This window comes from Mesoplodon mirus (genome assembly GCF_964341445.2).
Source record: "Mesoplodon mirus genome assembly, chromosome: 4".
Lineage (NCBI taxonomy): Eukaryota > Metazoa > Chordata > Mammalia > Artiodactyla > Ziphiidae > Mesoplodon > Mesoplodon mirus.
In genome coordinates, this window is record NC_138979.1 from 102,225,412 (window position 1) to 102,243,039 (window position 17,628).

Consider the following 17,628-nt stretch of genomic DNA (forward strand, 5'->3'; position numbering starts at 1 on the left):
GGAGCCCTCTGGGAGGCAGACTTCCTGAGAAACCGTAGGAAACAGGTGAGGGGACTTTGGGAAAGCTGGCACATATTCCTGTCCCCCAGCCCCCATTTTCTGCAGCCTATGAGTGTTTTGGTTGGGAGTACACAAAGTTTGGGGTAGCGGCCCCAACTTGACACATTCCCTAGCTTTTTGTTTTCCTCTACAGGTATCCAGAGCCTGAAGTACAAGAGAAGGCAGGGCAGAAATGGATGTGCTGTTTTTGAGGGCAGCAGTAGGAAGCTTTGTCAGGAGGGAATAGACTTGCATAGAAGGATGTCCTTTACTTGTTACCCTGCACTCCTGCTCCCAGCTGATTGGGTGGTGGGTGTGTGGACCAGCTTCCTGCTGCCCTGGAGGCTCAGCATGTGTTGGCCTGGCATGTAGTCTGAGGACCAAGGGGAGACTGTGAAGAAAGGATCCAGTAGCAGGTGCTATCAGACTAACCTGTCTTCATTCTCTAGTCCTAGAAAAGGGGTCAGTCAGACAGGGACGCCAGTGTGTGAGGAGGATGGTGATGCAGGCCTTGGCATCAGACAGGGAGGGAAGGCTCCCGTCACGCCTCGTGGGCGCGGGCGAAGGGGCCGCCCGCCTTCTCGGACCACTGGAACCAGGTACCCGGGTAGTGTGAGATACACTTAGTCTATGACTTGTTCAGAAAAAAAGGGAGTAGAGAGAAGAGAGGGGAGTAGAGAGTATGTGGGGTGTCAGGAGGGAGAAGAGGGGCCCACACTGACCGGGGAGTGGGCAGGGTTCAGAGTGAGGCTGCTGAGACACCAGGCTTCTGCCTGTGATGGGTTAGCGAAGAATGGGCTGGAGACCCATGGACAAAGGAGTGGGAAAATTGGTAGATAAGTACTGCTCTCTGCTTATTCTCACTGCCTTCTCCTTTCTCTTATCTCTCTTTAGGGAAACAGCTGTGCCTGGCCCCTTGGGCATAGAGGACATTTCACCCAGCATGTCGCCAGACGATAAATCCTTCACCCGTATCGTGCCCCGCGTGCCAGACTCCACCAGACGAGCAGACATGGGTGCTGGTGCTTTGCGTCGAAGCGACTCTCCAGAGATTCCTTTCCAGACTGCTGCTGGCCCTTCTGATGGCTTAGATGCCTCCTCTCCAGGGAACAGCTTTGTAGGGCTCCGTGTTGTAGCCAAGTGGTCATCCAATGGCTATTTTTACTCTGGAAAAATCACACGAGATGTTGGAGCTGGGAAGTATAAATTGCTCTTTGATGATGGGTATGAGTGTGATGTGTTGGGCAAAGACATTCTGCTGTGTGACCCCATCCCACTGGATACAGAAGTGACAGCCCTTTCGGAGGATGAGTACTTCAGTGCAGGTAATAAAAGAGGCAAGACCTCTCTTAACACCTCTCCAATCCTCCAATACCAACAGCGTTCACTGCAGCCTGAGTACTTTTCTGTGTTCTCTAAAGTCAAATTTCATTCCTAACACTGGTTACTCTCACCCCTGGCTTTTTTATTCTTCTTTATTGCTTGTTTTTTTTAATCTTTTTTTTTATTATTATTATTAGTTTCTGCTTTATAACAAAGTGAATCAGTTATACATATACACCTGTTCCCACATCCCCTCTGTCTTGCGTCTCCCTCCCTCCCACCCTCCCCATCCCACCCCTCCAGGTGGTCACAAAGCACCGAGCTGATGCGGCTGCTTCCCACTATCTATCTGCCTTACGTTTGGTACTGTATATATGTCCATGCCTCTCTCTCGCTTTGTCACAGCTTGTTTATTTTTGAATAAACTTCTTATTTTGGAAAAATTTTATATATACAGAAAAGTTGCAAAGTACAGAGTATTAATAGTATATAGAGTTTCCATGAACCCCTCACCCAGCTTTCCGGTTTCCCTGTTGTTAACATTTTACGTTAGCATGGTACGTTTGTCAAAACTAAGAAAACTACCTTGGCTCATTACTATTAACTAAATTCCCAACTTTTTTTGGATTTCACCAGCTGTTCCATGTCATTTTTCTGTCCCAGGATCCAATCCAGGATTACTGTATTGCATTTAGTCTTCATGTGTCTTTTTATTTTCTTTTTTTAAAAATAAATTTATTGGGCTTCCCAGGTGGCGCAGTGGTTGGGAGTCCGCCTGCCGATGCAGGGGACACGGGTTCGTGCCCCGGTCCGGGAGGATCCCACATGCCGCGGAGTGGCTGGGCCCGTGAGCCATGGCTGCTGAGCCTGCAGGTCCGGAGCAGGAGAGGCCAAGACAGTGAGAGGCCCGCGTACCGCAAAAAAAAAAAAAAAAAAAAAAAAAAAAAAAAAAAAAATTATTTATTTATTTTTGGCTGCGTTGGGTCTTCGTTGCTGCACACAGGCTTTCTCTAGTTGCGATGAGCGGGGACTACTCTTTGTTGCGGTGCATGGGCTTCTTATTGCGGTGGCTTCTCTTGTTGTGCACCACGGGCTCTAGGTACGTGGGCTTCAGTAGTTGTGGCACATGGGCTCAGTAGTTGTGGCTCGTGGCCTCGGTAGTTGTGGCTCGCGGGCTCTAGAGCGCAGGCTCAGTAGTTGCGGCACGCGGGCCTCAGTAGTTGTGGCTTGCGGGCTCTAGAACACAGGCTCAGTAGTTGTGGCACATGGGTTTAGTTGCTCCACAGCATGTGGGATCTTCCTGGACCAGGGCTCGAACCCGTGTCGCCTGCATTGGCAGGTGGATTCTTAGCCACTGTACCACCAGGGGAGCCCCCTCATGTGTCTTTTGTTCTCTGATCTGTAACAATTTCTGAATCTTTCCTTGTTTTTCATGACCTTGACGGTTTTGAGGAGTACTGGTCAGGTATTTTTCGAATGTCCTTCAGTTTGGGTTTGTCTCATGTTTTCTCTTGATTAGATTGGCGTTACGGGTTTTTGAAAAGAATGCTGCAGAAGTGAAGTGTCTTTCTCAACACATTGTGTGTGGGAGGGGAGTATGTGACATGCAAAGGGCATCTCTGCTGATACTAACCTTCATCATCGGTGAAGGTGGTGTTTGCCAAGTTTCTCCATTGTAAAGTTAGTGTTTTTCCCTTTCCAGTTTCTGTTCTTTCACCACTGACTTGTAAAGTTACTACCTTTCTTGATGGGACCCTTAGGTAGTTGACTGTGGCAAATATATGGAGATATTTTTGCTTAGGGGGAGGTTGTTAGTGCTGTGTTTGTGTGTCTGCACATCCACCACTTATTCTCTGGTTTGGAAAAATGGTGCCTGTTTTTTAAACCAGTACAGTTCCCTGTACCGTGATGGTGAGAGATTTCTGTCTGTTATGACTGTTTCATGTGCCCATTCTTTGAATATATTGCCTCTTTTCTGTGAAGTAATTTGGGAATACATGTTTGCATTGAGTTTGTCATTTAAAAACATCCTTTTTCTGGGGGATTTTTTGGAACAAGGATTGGTATATAATGGGCAAAAATGCCTCTATTGAAGTCTCTTCAGACTGTCTCGTGATTTGGACTCCTGAGTAGTTGCTGTTTGCCCCTTTATTTCATTGTTATATGGGCCACTTCACCTTCTAGTTCTGGATAACACTTAGCTCCATGTAGCATCAGTTAGTAGCACATGGATTGAGATCTTTTATGACCTGTGACTTACATAGTTTGTATCAAATGCATTTGTTCCTCTTTCCAGTGTAAAGCCTCTCTTGGAGGTCCACACTAGGCCCTCTTAAGAGAGAGGCAGTTCTCTATCCTGAGTGAGCTGTGGCATACAGCGGAGGGGATCCTGTGTCCCATTTATTGAGGCTGTCTGCTAATGTCAACACTAGACAGCCTCTAGTTCTAGAAGCTCGTCATTAGTGTGACGTGTGTTGTTGGCCTTGGGCTTCTTTGTGCTCTTGAGGGGTCTTTTTGATTTAGAGATTTAAGCCAGGAGATGAACAAGCAAGGGGAAAGAGTGATTCTGTGGCATAGGTAAGGGAGAGAACCAAGGCCTGCTTTCTCCTCTTTTTTTTTCCCTTGATGCATGCTCTGGGTTTCTTTTAGCCCTTCATTTAAGCACAGGCTAATGGGAGAGAACAAATGAACCCTTCTGTTCATAGGAATGAGAAAGTATTCACGTCAGTGCCCTGTTTTTATATCATATGTGTGTTGCATTTATGTTTATATTTATATATGTATCTTTTTCATAGGATTGGAAATGGGTCTTGCCCAAGATCACACAGCTTGGTGGTAGCAGAATTAGGCCTAGGCTCAGGTCTCCTGAATTCTAGCCCAGTTTCCTTTTATACCCCACATCGTGTTCCTTCTAATCTAGAGGCCTTATCTTGAGGTTCTGAATCAGAACAAGAGCAGAAAAGTAGATAATAAGGAGGGAAGATCAGGGAGGAGAGGCAGGATTTATTTTTTTCCTTTCTCTGCTCTATATCTCTATTTTGATTTTGCTACACAGACACATGCTCTCTCTCTTTGAATGATGTCGTCTTTCATCTACAACTTAACTCAAGAATTATCACCCAGCCTCCAAAGAAACCAAGAAGGAAAGGTTTATAAAGTTGTAATGGGACTGTTTAACAAACCACATGCCGTTTCACTTCAAGAACCATTTGAACCGCTAACGACCCGCAAAGGCTGGCTTTAGGAAGCTTTATTTTATAACTAAAGGGCTCCTTCTGCTGAGAAGCTTCACGTTCCAGTCCCTGGGTGGTGTCTACATGTACCCTAAGTGGTGCGGTGTCTGGGATTGACAGCCAGGGTTCTGTTCAGCCCTAACTGCAGTCCTCTGTTGTACCTCCTCTAATTCCCTGACTCAGGCCTGCTCTGAGTGCATGCTGAGCAGCCTAAACAGCAAGCTGCTTTTATGTTTTTCCTACCCAGGAGTGGTGAAAGGGCATAGGAAGGAGTCTGGAGAGTTGTACTACAGCATTGAAAAAGAAGGCCAAAGGAAGTGGTATAAGCGAATGGCTGTCATCTTGTCCTTGGAGCAAGGAAACAGACTGAGAGAGCAGTACGGCCTGGGCCCATATGAGGCAGTGACGCCCCTCACCAAGGCAGCAGATATCAGCTTAGGTAAGACCTCTGCTTCCTGAACAACTAAGTGCCTCTGGACCCTGGCCTGCTTGTGGTAGGAGGAGTGGCTTTTAGAGCAATCAGTAATGCTTCCCTGAATCTTATCATTCCTTTGTCGTTTATGAGATGGTAATGAGCCAGTTTTTTTGGAGCCACTGCATAGCTCTGTTTTCTCGCCAAGACCAAATAGTAAGTCCTCAGATTTTTTTTTGCCTCCCCAGTTCTATAAGGGACCCAGCACATTTTAGTCATGGCAGAGACTGAAACAGAAAATATGGTGGCCTTAAAGGAGGCTTCCTGCCCCCATGGGAGGTGGGGGAAAGAGTGTGGCGGTCTCTGAATCAGGCTGTGCCCAGCTTCTTGGCGTTCAGGGCCTCAGACCACGGGAGTTGACTCACCTTCGGCTTATCCTCCCATAGACAATTTGGTGGAAGGGAAACGGAAGCGGCGAAGTAACATCAGCTCCCCCGCCACCCCCACTGCCTCCAGCAGCAGCAGTACAACCCCTACCCGAAAGATCACAGAAAGCCCTCGTGCCTCCACCGGAGTTCCCTCAGGCAAAAGAAAACTTACCACTTCTGAGGAGGAACGGTCCCCTGCCAAGCGAGGCCGGAAATCTGCCACTGTGAAACCTGGTGAGTGCTCCCTTTTGCCTCATTCTCCCTCAGATCACAGCAAATGCAGGGTCAGCTGCTGGAGAGACGGAGCCTGATACACGCAATGGCTCCTCCATCCCGGTTACACAGCTGGAGTCCTGCACAAGCCTCCATCTCCCAGCAGAGTCCAGTCGGGTAGATAGGAAGCCGGGTCTTGATTGGCAACATCCACTGACCCCTGTGTTGGTTCTAGGAGGGAGAGGAAATGTAATGCATTTTGAGCAGATTCAAAACAGGTGAAATGTTTCGTAGACCTCTTGCTTTTTCTGGCACCATCTCCCTCCAGAAGCTCGGCTCCCCTCTCCCTTGTGCTCAGGGCCCTTTGGCTTTCCCAGATGTCCTATTGAAAGCCAGAACCTTGGCTTGTATCTCCCCTCTCCCTACCTACCCCCAAATAACCCCTTTCTAGCCCCTCAAGTCATATTAATAGAGGAGTTCAATCCATTTATTGTTTACTGGGTCTGTACGGTTGACCCAGGCCCAGCCACTGTGGCTTCTGGAGACACAGAGGTAAAGTCCTCAGAGTCTGCCCCAAGGGCGCTTTCTTAGTCTTGCAAACTGAGGAAGTTCATTGGTTGTTACATCGTCCTGGCACCAGAGCTGCTTTTGTTTCCTGTGTATTTGAGTTGTGTCATCTCCATATCTATCTTAACGCCTCTGCTGTGTTACAGGGTATGTGAGGCATGGAATTACGTGCGTCATACATAGTACCTCATATAATCCCTATGAGGTATAGGTGCTAGAACTCATTTTCTAGTTGAAGAATCTGAGGCACAGAAAAGTTGGCTAACTTTCCCAAGGTGACACGGTAATCCAGAATTCAGACTCAGGCAGTCTGACTTTGAAGTCCAGGCTTATACATGCTATATCAGACTGTTCTCTTGCTGCTGGTTTTATTTTAGGGAGGCATGACCTGTCTGTCATCTTAGCCTCCTAATGAGCCTACGATTCAGCTTCTCCAAGTCAGGTATTTGTTTTCTTCTCAAGGATTTACTGGGGCACTCCGAGCATGGGTGTTCTGGACTGGCTGATTCACTTACCTACTCCCAGGTGTTGGAAACTGGGGCAGTTGAAGCAGGCTGTTTTGATATTGTTCCATCAACATGTAGAAGCACTTTATTACAAAGTTCTGTGCACTGTTCTGGTGAGGGTCAGGGATAGGGTGGGAGTATCTGCTGGGGACATTTCTTGGTGAACCCAGTTTTTCAAAGGCTGCTTCAAAATATCACATATCCTGGGGAAGTCAGGGCACTGGGCAGAGAAAGTGGGCTGAAGATTTCCAAACATTTTTCACTTTTACTTTATCTTTGTATTAGAATCACCTTTTCTGCAGATGGCCTCAGAAGTATTTGGTTTGGCTGTATAAAAACAATACTAGTTGATTTTCACTTATGAAAATAACGTATACATTGTCATGACTGTAAAACTTAAATACATAGAGCTTCTCTACACTGCAAACTTGTTCCTAGGTTGTTGGCCATAGGATTGGTCTTTGGTTTATATATAGCTCAAAAAAGCTCATCAGGACACTGCCTGCGCATCCCATCGTGCCTAGGAATGGTCTGTACTCTGTGCCTCTGTCCTTCCAGGTGCAGTGGGGGCAGGAGAGTTTGTGAGCCCCTGTGAGAGTGGAGACAACATGGGTGAACCCTCTGCCCTGGAAGAGCAGAGAGGGCCTCTGCCCCTCAACAAGACCTTGTTTCTGGGCTATGCCTTTCTCCTCACCATGGCCACAACAAGTGACAAGTTGGCTAGCCGCTCCAAATTGCCAGATGGTCCTACAGGAAGCAGCGAGGAAGAGGAGGGTAAGGCCCTAAGAAGCCCTGGGGGCTCTAACACATGTACTTCCTTCCTTTCCATTCACTTTATTGAACCATCTGTAGAGGAGGAAGGGCAAGTGGCAACTGGAATCACGGTCAGGGAAAATTAATTTAACCCTGCTTCTTGGTTTATAGAGTCTTCTCACAGAATTCCTTTTAGTGATCAGTTCCTCAAAACAATCCTGTGAGGCAGAGGGGAGATAGATGTTACCCATTTTATAGACGCAGAAACAAGCTTGGAGAGGTCAAATAATTGCTTTTTATCCACGATAATGGTAGACTTGGGACTTAGAACCCAACGTTCACTTTACCTACTACAATCAATCATCCACGTCAGTCAGGTTTCTGAATGCCCTGCCATCCTTCCCTTTTGTGTTCTAGGGGCTAGAGTGAAGTTCATTCTCCTGAGGTCTGTAAGACTGGGAATGTGAGGTACCCAGTGTCCCAGGGTGATTTCAGAGAAGGAGCCTCTAGGCCTTTTCAACTCTTGTGTTTCAACCTTAAACTAAACCTACACATTTCTATGTTGTCTGTTACTTAGGGTTTGAGTAGACTGCAATGGGGAGAGGTAGAAATTACTTGAGCTGTCTAAAGAGTGTGTGATCTAGGAGAGAAACCTGGGCAGGTACAAATATACATTGTAATATAAGTGGCTGACAGCAGTGCGGTACCCAAATGTGTCTGCAAAGACTAACAGTCTAAACGGAATGATGTTCTACAAGTTAGAGTTCTGACTAATGCTGAGTCTTGCAAGAGGGAATCGGATCAGGGAGCATCGTTTTCAGAAAACAGCACCAACTGCAGATCTGTGATGGTTGGCGCTCCAGGTATGTGGGTGATTTTCTACGTTTGCTTTTAAATATATTTATTTTATTATTTATTTTATGTTTGGCTGTGTTGGGTCTTCACTGCTGCGTGCGGGCTTTTCTCAAGTTGGGGAGAGGGGGGCCACTCTTTGTGGTGCACGGGCTTCTCACTGCGGTGGCCTCTCTTGTTGCGGAGCAGGGGCTCTAGGTGCACGGGCTTCAGTAGTTGTGGCTCGCGAGCTCTAGAGCACAGCCTCAGTAGTTGTGGTGCACGGGCTCAGTTGCTCCGTGACATGTGGGAATCTTCCCGGACCAGGGCTCGAACCCGTGTCCCCTGCATTGGCAGGCGGATTCTTAACCACTGCACCACCAGGGAAGCCCCTGATTTTCTTAATTAACCAAAGCTATATCTCATCAGCTACAGCTATGTGAAGATCCGTTCAGGGACGTGGGAAGGGTGGTCAGGGAGTTGCAATTGAGGTTTATACCATCTGGAAGGTGCACAAACAGTCGTGAGTATTGAGGCTTTAGGGTGTGGGAGCAGGTGTAGAGTGGGGGGTTTTCAAGATTAAGTGTGGATCAGGCCTAGTTTGTCAGACAGAATTCAGATGGGTACAGTGGGAAATGAGGTGTGTGAGGAGTTTCCAAGCCAGGAATATAGTTTGACTTTTGATCATAAGGGATTGGGAGTCCCTTGAGGTTTCTGTGAAGAGGTGTGTCATGGTATCAAAACCGTGTTCGTGGTCTGGTTTTGCTTTCACAATATTGATGGACTCTAGTCTTTATTCTTCAACACACTCCTAGCCCTTTCCTAGACCAGGACTTCACAAAGCAGCTCTATAGATGTTTTATTTGTTGATCGGTACAGCATGCCTAAGAAAGCTGGCTTTGGTATGAGATGCAGGCTGTCAAATTCCTTCAAAATCTGTGAGCCTGTGTGAGATTTAATAAACCTGAGAATTCCCTCCATTCCCCTTTGCAGATATATCAAATGTTTTTAATCCCATTCTTGTAACCATGTGTGAGGGGAGGTAGGTTTTGTCTAAATGAGGAGGAATTTGGACAGTTTTTTAGAGGGATCTCCATGTTTCTTATAGAAAGTGTGGTTATGGTGAATATGTCTGCTTTATGTTGCTCCTTCATCCTTAGACATTGCCCCAACAGTACCAAAATCCTTTGATATTTTTGGTATACGAGAATGTTTAGAGGTTCCTCTATCTCAAGAAGCCGAGACGTTTGTATTAGAACGGTCCTCCACAGAATTAGTTTTTAAGAAACTATGTGGTATATCTTCCAGATAAATGAGAATCTCTTTTATTTATATCAGGAGCTCAGTAAAATATTTGAATCAGTCTTGTGAGATATATTTAGTAACGAGTTAAGAATATGGCACCTAGTCTCATTAGGTGGCACACCATCAGGGACCCATCAGCCACAGGGATGGACTCCAGAGTTAGGTTTTAGTACCTTCATCCTTGATTTAGATGATGGAATTAAAAACCTGTTCATTTTAGCCTCTGGTTGACAGGGCCACTCATGAAGTCAAAAGAAAATTAAATCCAAACTAACTGAGAAAAATTAGAGAAAGGGACTGCCTAGACAGGGTAATATTTGATTACACAAATGCAGGAAATATAGATGGGGATTAAAATCTAAACAGGTTGGGACTAGAAATGGTCCTGGATTAAGTTAGACATAAAATAGAAGTCTTGAGACAAATAAAGAGCTGTGCGGGGCCTTGGCAGTGACTCAGCAGTAGAGTGCTGGTACTGAAAATTGCGGCATGATATATTGATATGGGTCGAGGATGCCACGGCAAAACTGAGAAATAGTCTTGCTGTATTCTGAGTTTCTTATAACCCTTTAGAGTTTCCAGTTTGATTCTGAGTTTTCATTTTCAGGAAAAGAGCAATAAAAGTGAATAAGCTGGCCAGTCAGACCTAAACAGAGGCCTGAGTTTGGGGCATCAACACTGCCTGAGCAGCTCCAGCAGCAGGGAGGGCACCAGAGAGCAGGGGGCTGGGCAGCCTCCTCAGGGGGTCTGCTCCAGCAGGTTTTACTACGGGTATGAGGGGGAAGGGAGTGGCCCTGGCACTGAACTTTTATACATTTGGTTGGGTTTTTTATTGGTGATAAGTTCATTAGAGCTTAATTTCTCCAATTTCCTAATTAAATAAAATATATTTTTTAATGTGTTATTCTTATAAGAGGAGCAGATGACGAGAAAACAAGCTCAAATTAGGTATTGGTCAAAAGAAGCAATTTCTAATTGCCTAGGGTTGTTACAGCTTCAGCCTCATCTCTTGTAACTTGTACTTCTACTTGACCCTCAAGACTATAGAGCAGTCATTGATGTTCAGTGTCCTGAGGTACTTCAAGACCATCAAAGGTCTTGAAGTTTTATAGTTTTTATAGTTTTCAATAAAAGGTTGAATCAGGATTTTCTGGCTAACCTTCACTTTAATTAGTTAAATTTAAAAAACTTTTCTTTGAGCATTTTGGTTTATCAAAGATTTAGTGTATAAGGGGGTAAAATGCTGCTGATGAAGGGCAAATTTGAAGGCTTTATTATAAAAAGTGCTTCATTCTTCATCTCCACAGAAGGCAGAATTAGAGGAAATAGGCTTAGTTTGCACAAGGAGAGATTTAGGGTAGACATAAGGAGGAACTTCCTGACGGTAAGGGTTACTCAAGTTGGAGTACAGCACTGTGGGAAGTGGGTGCATGTCCGTCCCTGTGCACAGTCCCATGACTCATTCTTAGTGTAGAAACTTTTGATGTTTTCCGATGTAGGACCTGCCTCCATTTCTCATCTTCCCCCATCCCTCCTGCTCTTTCCCTTCTTTTGGCAGCATTTTATAGGCCTCAAGACAGATCTCTTTCTGACCCATGGGGAAAGCCCTTCACCTGTGTCTTTGGGACACAATGCTGTGGAGACAGCTGGGGAGAAGGGGCAGTAAGAAGCACGCATAAAGTAGCAAATAAAAAACCAGCTGGTAGTAACTATTACCTTGGTTATGTCTCTTTAATAGAATTTTTAGAAATTCCTCCTTTCAACAAGCAATACACAGAATCCCAGCTTCGAGCAGGAGCTGGCTATATTCTCGAAGACTTCAATGAAGCCCAGGTGAGGAGTTTCTTTGTGTAGATTCCCAAAGGGGCAGCGATGAGAAGAGTCCACTTGCTGTACCGAGAAGAAGGCTGATAGGGGCCGGGGACGATGGATACAGTCGCTAGAGATTTCAGGAACTGGGAAACTGCCAAAACATTGTTGCATGAAACAGAATTTTTACTGTGTACAAGGAAGAGAAGTTAGAACCTTGGGTTACTTAATAGCTGTGGTTCTGTTGCTGGGACAAAAGCAGATTAAAATTGGTGTTTAATAGCAATCCCTGTTACAGTGTTGGCTAAATACTTGGGGTTTGGTTGTCTCTTGCGGATTTAGGCCCCCAGAAAGCTGCAGGTGAGGCAGGGAGATTATCTAGGGAAGCTACTTGGGGTTTTTAGTGAGAGAAGAGGCCTTGGGCAGAAGGACAGACTCAGTCACGTTTTGGATAGTATACGGAAGTGTTCAGATCTGTTCCCTATGACTCATTAAGGCTGCTGTTCAGGGGCTTTCCCTAGAAGTCACTAGACCCATGGGTGCCATTCCTTTTCTTCCAGTGTAATACAGCCTACCAGTGTCTCCTAATTGCGGATCAGCATTGTCGAACCCGGAAGTACTTCCTGTGCCTTGCCAGTGGGATTCCTTGTGTGTCTCATGTCTGGGTCCATGATAGTTGCCATGCCAACCAGCTCCAGAATTACCGCAATTATCTGCTGCCAGCTGGGTACAGCCTCGAGGAGCAAAGAATTCTGGACTGGTGAGTAGCTGAGAGCCCATCTAGAACGGCAGACAGGAAGACGGCAAGCTTCCAGAGGGGGAGAATCTAGGAGAGTAAATATTTCTAGAAACTAGAATGATCATAGGATAAATTACAGAATTTGAGTGGGTTTGAGATTATTTTAGCAGTTCGTCTAGTTTATTATCCTAGAGTATATTGGTTAGGGACCTTTTGAAAATGTGTGAGATTTTCATGTAGATTCAATATTCTCAACTTGTTTTAAGCAACACGTCTAAAAATACAGGCTCAGGAGCATGATTTGGCTTATACTTGGCCTCAGGATAAACATGGAAATCAGAAGGGGTAGATGAGAAGGTCAGGATCCCAGAAAATACACATCATTCAGAGAAAGAGGGAAGCGGGGGTGATACCCTAACGCGGGGCTATTGAAAGCAGTCAGCTGTACCTGCGTCCCTTTGCAGAAAGGCTGTCGTTGGATATTATCTGTCATGCTGTTTCTCTGACTCCTTCGTAGGCAACCCCGTGAAAACCCTTTCCAGAATCTGAAGGTACTCTTGGTATCAGACCAACAGCAGAACTTCCTGGAGCTCTGGTCTGAGATCCTCATGACTGGGGGGGCAGCCTCTGTGAAGCAGCACCATTCAAGTGCCCATAACAAAGGTACCTGGAAAGTGTGTGTGTGTTGTTATTGCTCCAAGGATGTCCATGACCCGTAGCACTTAGGCCTTGTGGTCTGAGTCTCAGTCCTGATAGGCTGACCTTACCTGTGTTTCTAAGAGAAGAAAAGTACCACCTTCAAGAGGTGAGCCAACATGAGTGACGCACCGGGCTGCTTATGCTTCTCCTGGTGTCCACCGGTATACCTGCTAAACTCAAGGCCAGCATATAGTGATTGTGACTTTTCACTTTTGGTTGTGATCAGTGGCACTGTGTTTGACATGAAGGGCTTTAGTTTGGGCAGAGCGGGATATACTGGTGAGAAGGCTCATCTGTCGTTTTACTGGAGGGCTAAAATTGAGTCTCCTTTCCTCACTCACCTTCCCCTGCTTCCTGCAGATATTGCTTTAGGGGTATTTGATGTGGTGGTGACGGACCCCTCGTGCCCAGCCTCGGTGCTGAAGTGTGCTGAAGCATTGCAGCTGCCTGTGGTGTCACAAGAGTGGGTGATCCAGTGCCTCATTGTTGGGCAGAGAATTGGATTCAAGCAGCATCCAAAATATAAACACGATTATGTTTCTCACTAAGGATACTCGGTCTTACCGGTTTTATTCCCTGGTGTTGTGAAGACTGTGTTTTAACCAGGTTTTAAATGTGTCTTGTGTGTAACCGGATTCCTTGCATGGATCTTGTATATACTTTTATTTGCTGGACTTTTATGATAAAATAAATGTTGAATCTCTGGTTGTAGTAACTGGGATTTCTTCATCCATTTCTTTGAGCTTAATCTCAACAAATAGCAAGACAAACATAGTACCTTCTCTGCAGTTTTCAATGGGCTTGTTCACTGTAGAAGGACAGCTAGCCAAGGAAAATAACAAGGAGTGAATTTTTTTTCAAGTTTTCTGTGGTATCATTGTCTGTCAAAAGATTAACCTGGGCTGTCTAAAATTCAGCACTTTCAAAAACCTGATTTTACAACAGGCCCAGATTTATAGTTGTGGCAGAAGTTGAGTGGAATTGGGCACAGCTCTTAGTTTTCTGGCAATGAAAAAAAAAATCTCTCTTTAGAGTTGAGCTCACTAACAGCTGACCTTGTGGGTACTGTACTCTCAGAGCCAAAAGGGAAAAGGACCAATTGTTGTGAATGGGTGGTGACTATAAACTTGACGACTTGCTACAAGGATAAACATAAGAAACAGTGATAACACTTGGAAATGTTTGTTAGAAGCTCTAGCCAGAGGTCCAAAATTTTATTACGGTTACTGTCCCAGTTGCTGGAAGCTGTTCCTTCTGTACTTCCAGCATCATCCCTGTTGATGTCCTCTCATTCTCTAAAGTGGGCTTAAATATCTTTTTTTTTCTGCCAGATAGTAAATATTTTAGGCTTTGTGGGCCATTTGGTGTGCCACAACGACTCATCTTTGCTACGACAGCATGAAAGCAACTGTAGACTATAGGTAAGCAAATGAGTGTGACTGTGTCCCAATAAAACTTTACTTACAAAAACAGGTGGGTGGCCATAGTTTGCTAACCTCTGCTCCAGAGGAAGCAGTGGAAGGGGTCATCTTTAGCTGGCAATTACAGGGAATAAGGGTGTATAGTATGTGGTGGAAGATGTAGAGATGAGGACCAGATTGAGTGGCTACACACTGAGGCCAGAATGCTGCATTCTTTTTCAGTTTGGAGGGGGTTATTCAATGAATATTTTGGTTCACACTGATAGGAAGATTGATGGTTATCAGTGATGGTTGGGCCAGATTACTCCTGTGGTCCTTCCAAGATGGGATAATTAGATCTGCATCTTTCAGTATTCAAAATCTAACAATTTTTTTTCTTAAGGACCTTTTTTCTTTGTTAAAAAATACTTTGAATACATTGTCAATAGCCAGAATTATTACCCTCTTACCAATCTGAAATAATTGGAAGTTACTGGTAAAATTCTTCAGATTCACAGTTTTGAAGATCCTTAAGGACAGGAGATGCTCAGTTTTAATTTCTGAAAGAGGAAAGGAGGTCTGTGGGGTGTGGGGAGGCCTGTCTTACCTGGTGCCTTTCTTGCTCAGTGGTAACATCCAGAATTTGACTTATTAATACATGTAATTCCTTTTTCACATGAGCCATTTAACGTTCTGATCTGTACAGCTTACTGCTCTGTCCCCCGGTTTGAACAGAACCTAGGCACATAGGTGCTCAGGAAATGAACATACCCGACAATGTTCTCAATGTAACAGATCCTGCACGGTCAGCAGAGGGAGGGCTGACGCCACAAGTCCTCCTTGGTGGATGGGTTAAGAACTCCCCTAAGGTGGGGCAGGTGCCCCTTCCACATGGGAAGGGGGGTAGGATTTGTATCCATGGATGTTCAATAACTGCTTCTAGGAGAAAAGGTAGAGCTTTTTCCAGTAGCTGCAGACATACAGTGTCTGGCCAGAGAATGGGATGTTTGTTTTGAATCTTCTGTTACAACGCAGGGGATTGACTGACTTAGTTTGTGGACCAGAAACTCTCACATCCCAAAACTACAAAAGAAAAAAAAGAGTTGCATCAAAATATCATGCTTTCCCAAGATTTTCTTCCAAGAAATATGAATCAGGGCAACCTGTGATCTAGATAATCTCATCTTAAAACTCTTCTTGCTAATAAAATCACTTAGGAGAAATCTGCTTGACATTTCAGAGAGAGAAAGCAGAATAATAAATTGCTTTTTTGAGTGGGACAGACCTCTGAGAGAAGACATCTACCACTGAGTCTCACTATTAGATTTTTTAAAAGTTTGGAGTTAGAAGGAGCAGTCCCCTCCTTTCAGAGGCAAAAAGCTGGGGGGCAGGGAGGCTGGGGTGGGGGACGCTAAGGCTGCCTGGCCGGTTCGCATCGCGCTAGGGACTGACACCCTGCCTCAGCGCCAGGAGTGCTGGTTCTTTACTCTGATGACGACTTTGACTGCAAAATAATCTTCACTGATGATCAGACACAGCTCTTTCTCTTGCTGAGCCTTACTCTCCTTGTTTATAAAAGGAGGGTATTTGGACTAGATGATGGCTAAAGTCTCCTCCCAGCTCTGGAATTCTACAACTCGTTACAAAGCCACACACACACAGTCCACTGAGTGCCCCAAAGGTGGTTGTTCCTACCTGCCCAGGGTGCCACCAGCCTGGGTGTAATATTTGTTATAATCTAGTCGTAACAGTAGTTGAGCCAAATCCGAGTTGATCTGATGATTGCGAACACTGGAGAGAATCTTGAATAAGAGTGAAGACTGGCGGCTAAAACCCTGCAGAGAGAAGGACTCAAGCTGTCATTCCTCTTAGACTTACCAGCTATCCATGTGGACTGAGGGGGCAGGGGAGATTCCTTGGAAGTCTTGCTGAAAATTCCACAGTACCAACTGGCCTTCCCCATTCCCATTTCTATTAGCTCCTAAAATGACTTCTTCATACCGAGTCCATAGAATGCATGACTTCCTATGAAAGTATTCTCATACTCAGTAGGAATTTAGCAGCCAGCTTCAAATTAATATATTCTGCTGTGTACTGGGGTTGGGGAGAGCCTGTGTTTTCGTTACAGGTGGGTAATTATAATCTCAGTGAAAGAGAGGGTTAGTTCAAGGAAGTAAGGAGGTTGGATGTCAGAAAGTAAGAACAAAGCCAGTGCATATCTGGTGGGCTGAATAAACTATTCAGGGCTGAACTATATTTGAACGCTCAGGCAGCACGTAATTATCTGCTTTAAAAACTGATACCAACATTTTTTATCTTTGTATCTTATTATTTCTGTGTGTATGTATTGGGGAAATGTTTTAACTGACTCAGAGGAAAAGATCACGATTTCCCATCCACAAAGCCACCTCTGTCCTTTGGACAGGGCTGCTTACTTCCAGTGGCCAGGCTGACTTACCTTCACCAGGATGCTCAGCTGGGCGGCCCCACGTTCATCCAGTGGGCCCAGGTTCTGACTGACCAGCGAGCAAAAGCTGTGGCAGAGATCTAAGATTTCATTCAGGCAGTGAAACACCTAGCCAGGAAACACAGTTGACGTTAGGAGAAAAAGGAAGATACACCTGTGAAATTAAAGATTTGGGAAAATAAGAGCCAACCTATTCCCATTCTCTACATCTGACCTCAGGAGAGACAATGCACGTCCTGCCAGCCCCTCAAAATGCAACATGTGTAAAACACTCTTCCCTTCCAGGCAAAGACACTGTCATTCTTAGTCACCCTGCACGAAAACTCCACTCGAGCCACATTAAACTAGTCGTTGTCTCTGGGACCCACCGAGTGTGCTCCCACCTTGAGCTTTGCTTTCAGTGTTGTTCCCTGTGCCTGGGATACTCTCCTCAATACCAGCTTGGGTCCTACTCCTAACAGTGCGCTCCCTTCCCCACCACAGCCTTTAGCGACCCCTTGCTTCCCTCTCCTCTATATTACCTGTACTGTTTACTTGGCGTTTGTTCAGGCCGTCTGTGTTGTTACTGATCTGTGATGTATGTAAGTCCTGTTTCTCCAACTAGATTGTGAGCTCCTTAAGGGCAGAGCCATGACTTATACCTCTTTGTATCCCCAGTGCCTTGCATACAGTAAGCACTCAATAAATATTTAATGACGATCACCTGCTCTGATATTCTGCTTTCCCCGAGGATGCACTCATACTGTACAAGGACAGTCTACCTGTGACAATGGTTCTTGGTTGTTTTCAATTCACAGAACCCTTTGGAGTGGCATCTACAGAACTCACTCTCCCTTAAAAATAACAGCAGCCCCAAATACCAGAACAAAAGAGTGCGGCACAACTGAGGAATAACAAGTAGCTC

General features: G+C 45.3%; 2 protein-coding genes across 7 annotated transcripts in view; one reads left to right on the forward strand and one right to left on the reverse strand.

The window, feature by feature from the left end:
- The window catches only part of TP53BP1 (tumor protein p53 binding protein 1), a 73,803-nt gene extending 60,231 nt beyond the window's left edge, over positions 1-13,572 (forward strand). For 2 of the 4 annotated variants that reach the window (XM_082617365.1, XM_082617366.1), the window contains exons 20-28: positions 489-638; positions 934-1,364; positions 4,843-5,034; positions 5,454-5,669; positions 7,280-7,495; positions 11,349-11,443; positions 11,980-12,179; positions 12,676-12,821; positions 13,218-13,572. In XM_082617365.1, the coding sequence (XP_082473491.1) occupies positions 489-638; positions 934-1,364; positions 4,843-5,034; positions 5,454-5,669; positions 7,280-7,495; positions 11,349-11,443; positions 11,980-12,179; positions 12,676-12,821; positions 13,218-13,405 (1,834 nt within the window). In that variant the 3' untranslated portion in view covers positions 13,406-13,572. The remainder of the gene's footprint in view (positions 1-488; positions 639-933; positions 1,365-4,842; positions 5,035-5,453; positions 5,670-7,279; positions 7,496-11,348; positions 11,444-11,979; positions 12,180-12,675; positions 12,822-13,217) is intronic. The other 2 variants (XM_082617367.1, XM_082617368.1) reach the window with 1 other exon arrangement.
- A 23-nt stretch (positions 13,573-13,595) lies between these two features.
- The window catches only part of TUBGCP4 (tubulin gamma complex component 4), a 58,911-nt gene continuing 54,878 nt past the window's right edge, over positions 13,596-17,628 (reverse strand). For 2 of the 3 annotated variants that reach the window (XM_082617370.1, XM_082617371.1), the window contains 3 exons: positions 16,716-16,832; positions 15,953-16,092; positions 14,037-15,340 (listed from right to left, as the gene is read on the reverse strand). In XM_082617370.1, the coding sequence (XP_082473496.1) occupies positions 15,328-15,340; positions 15,953-16,092; positions 16,716-16,832 (270 nt within the window). In that variant the 3' untranslated portion in view covers positions 14,037-15,327. Of the gene's footprint in view, positions 13,680-14,036; positions 15,341-15,952; positions 16,093-16,715; positions 16,833-17,628 lie in introns of those variants that run through there. The other variant, XR_014293717.1, reaches the window with a different exon arrangement.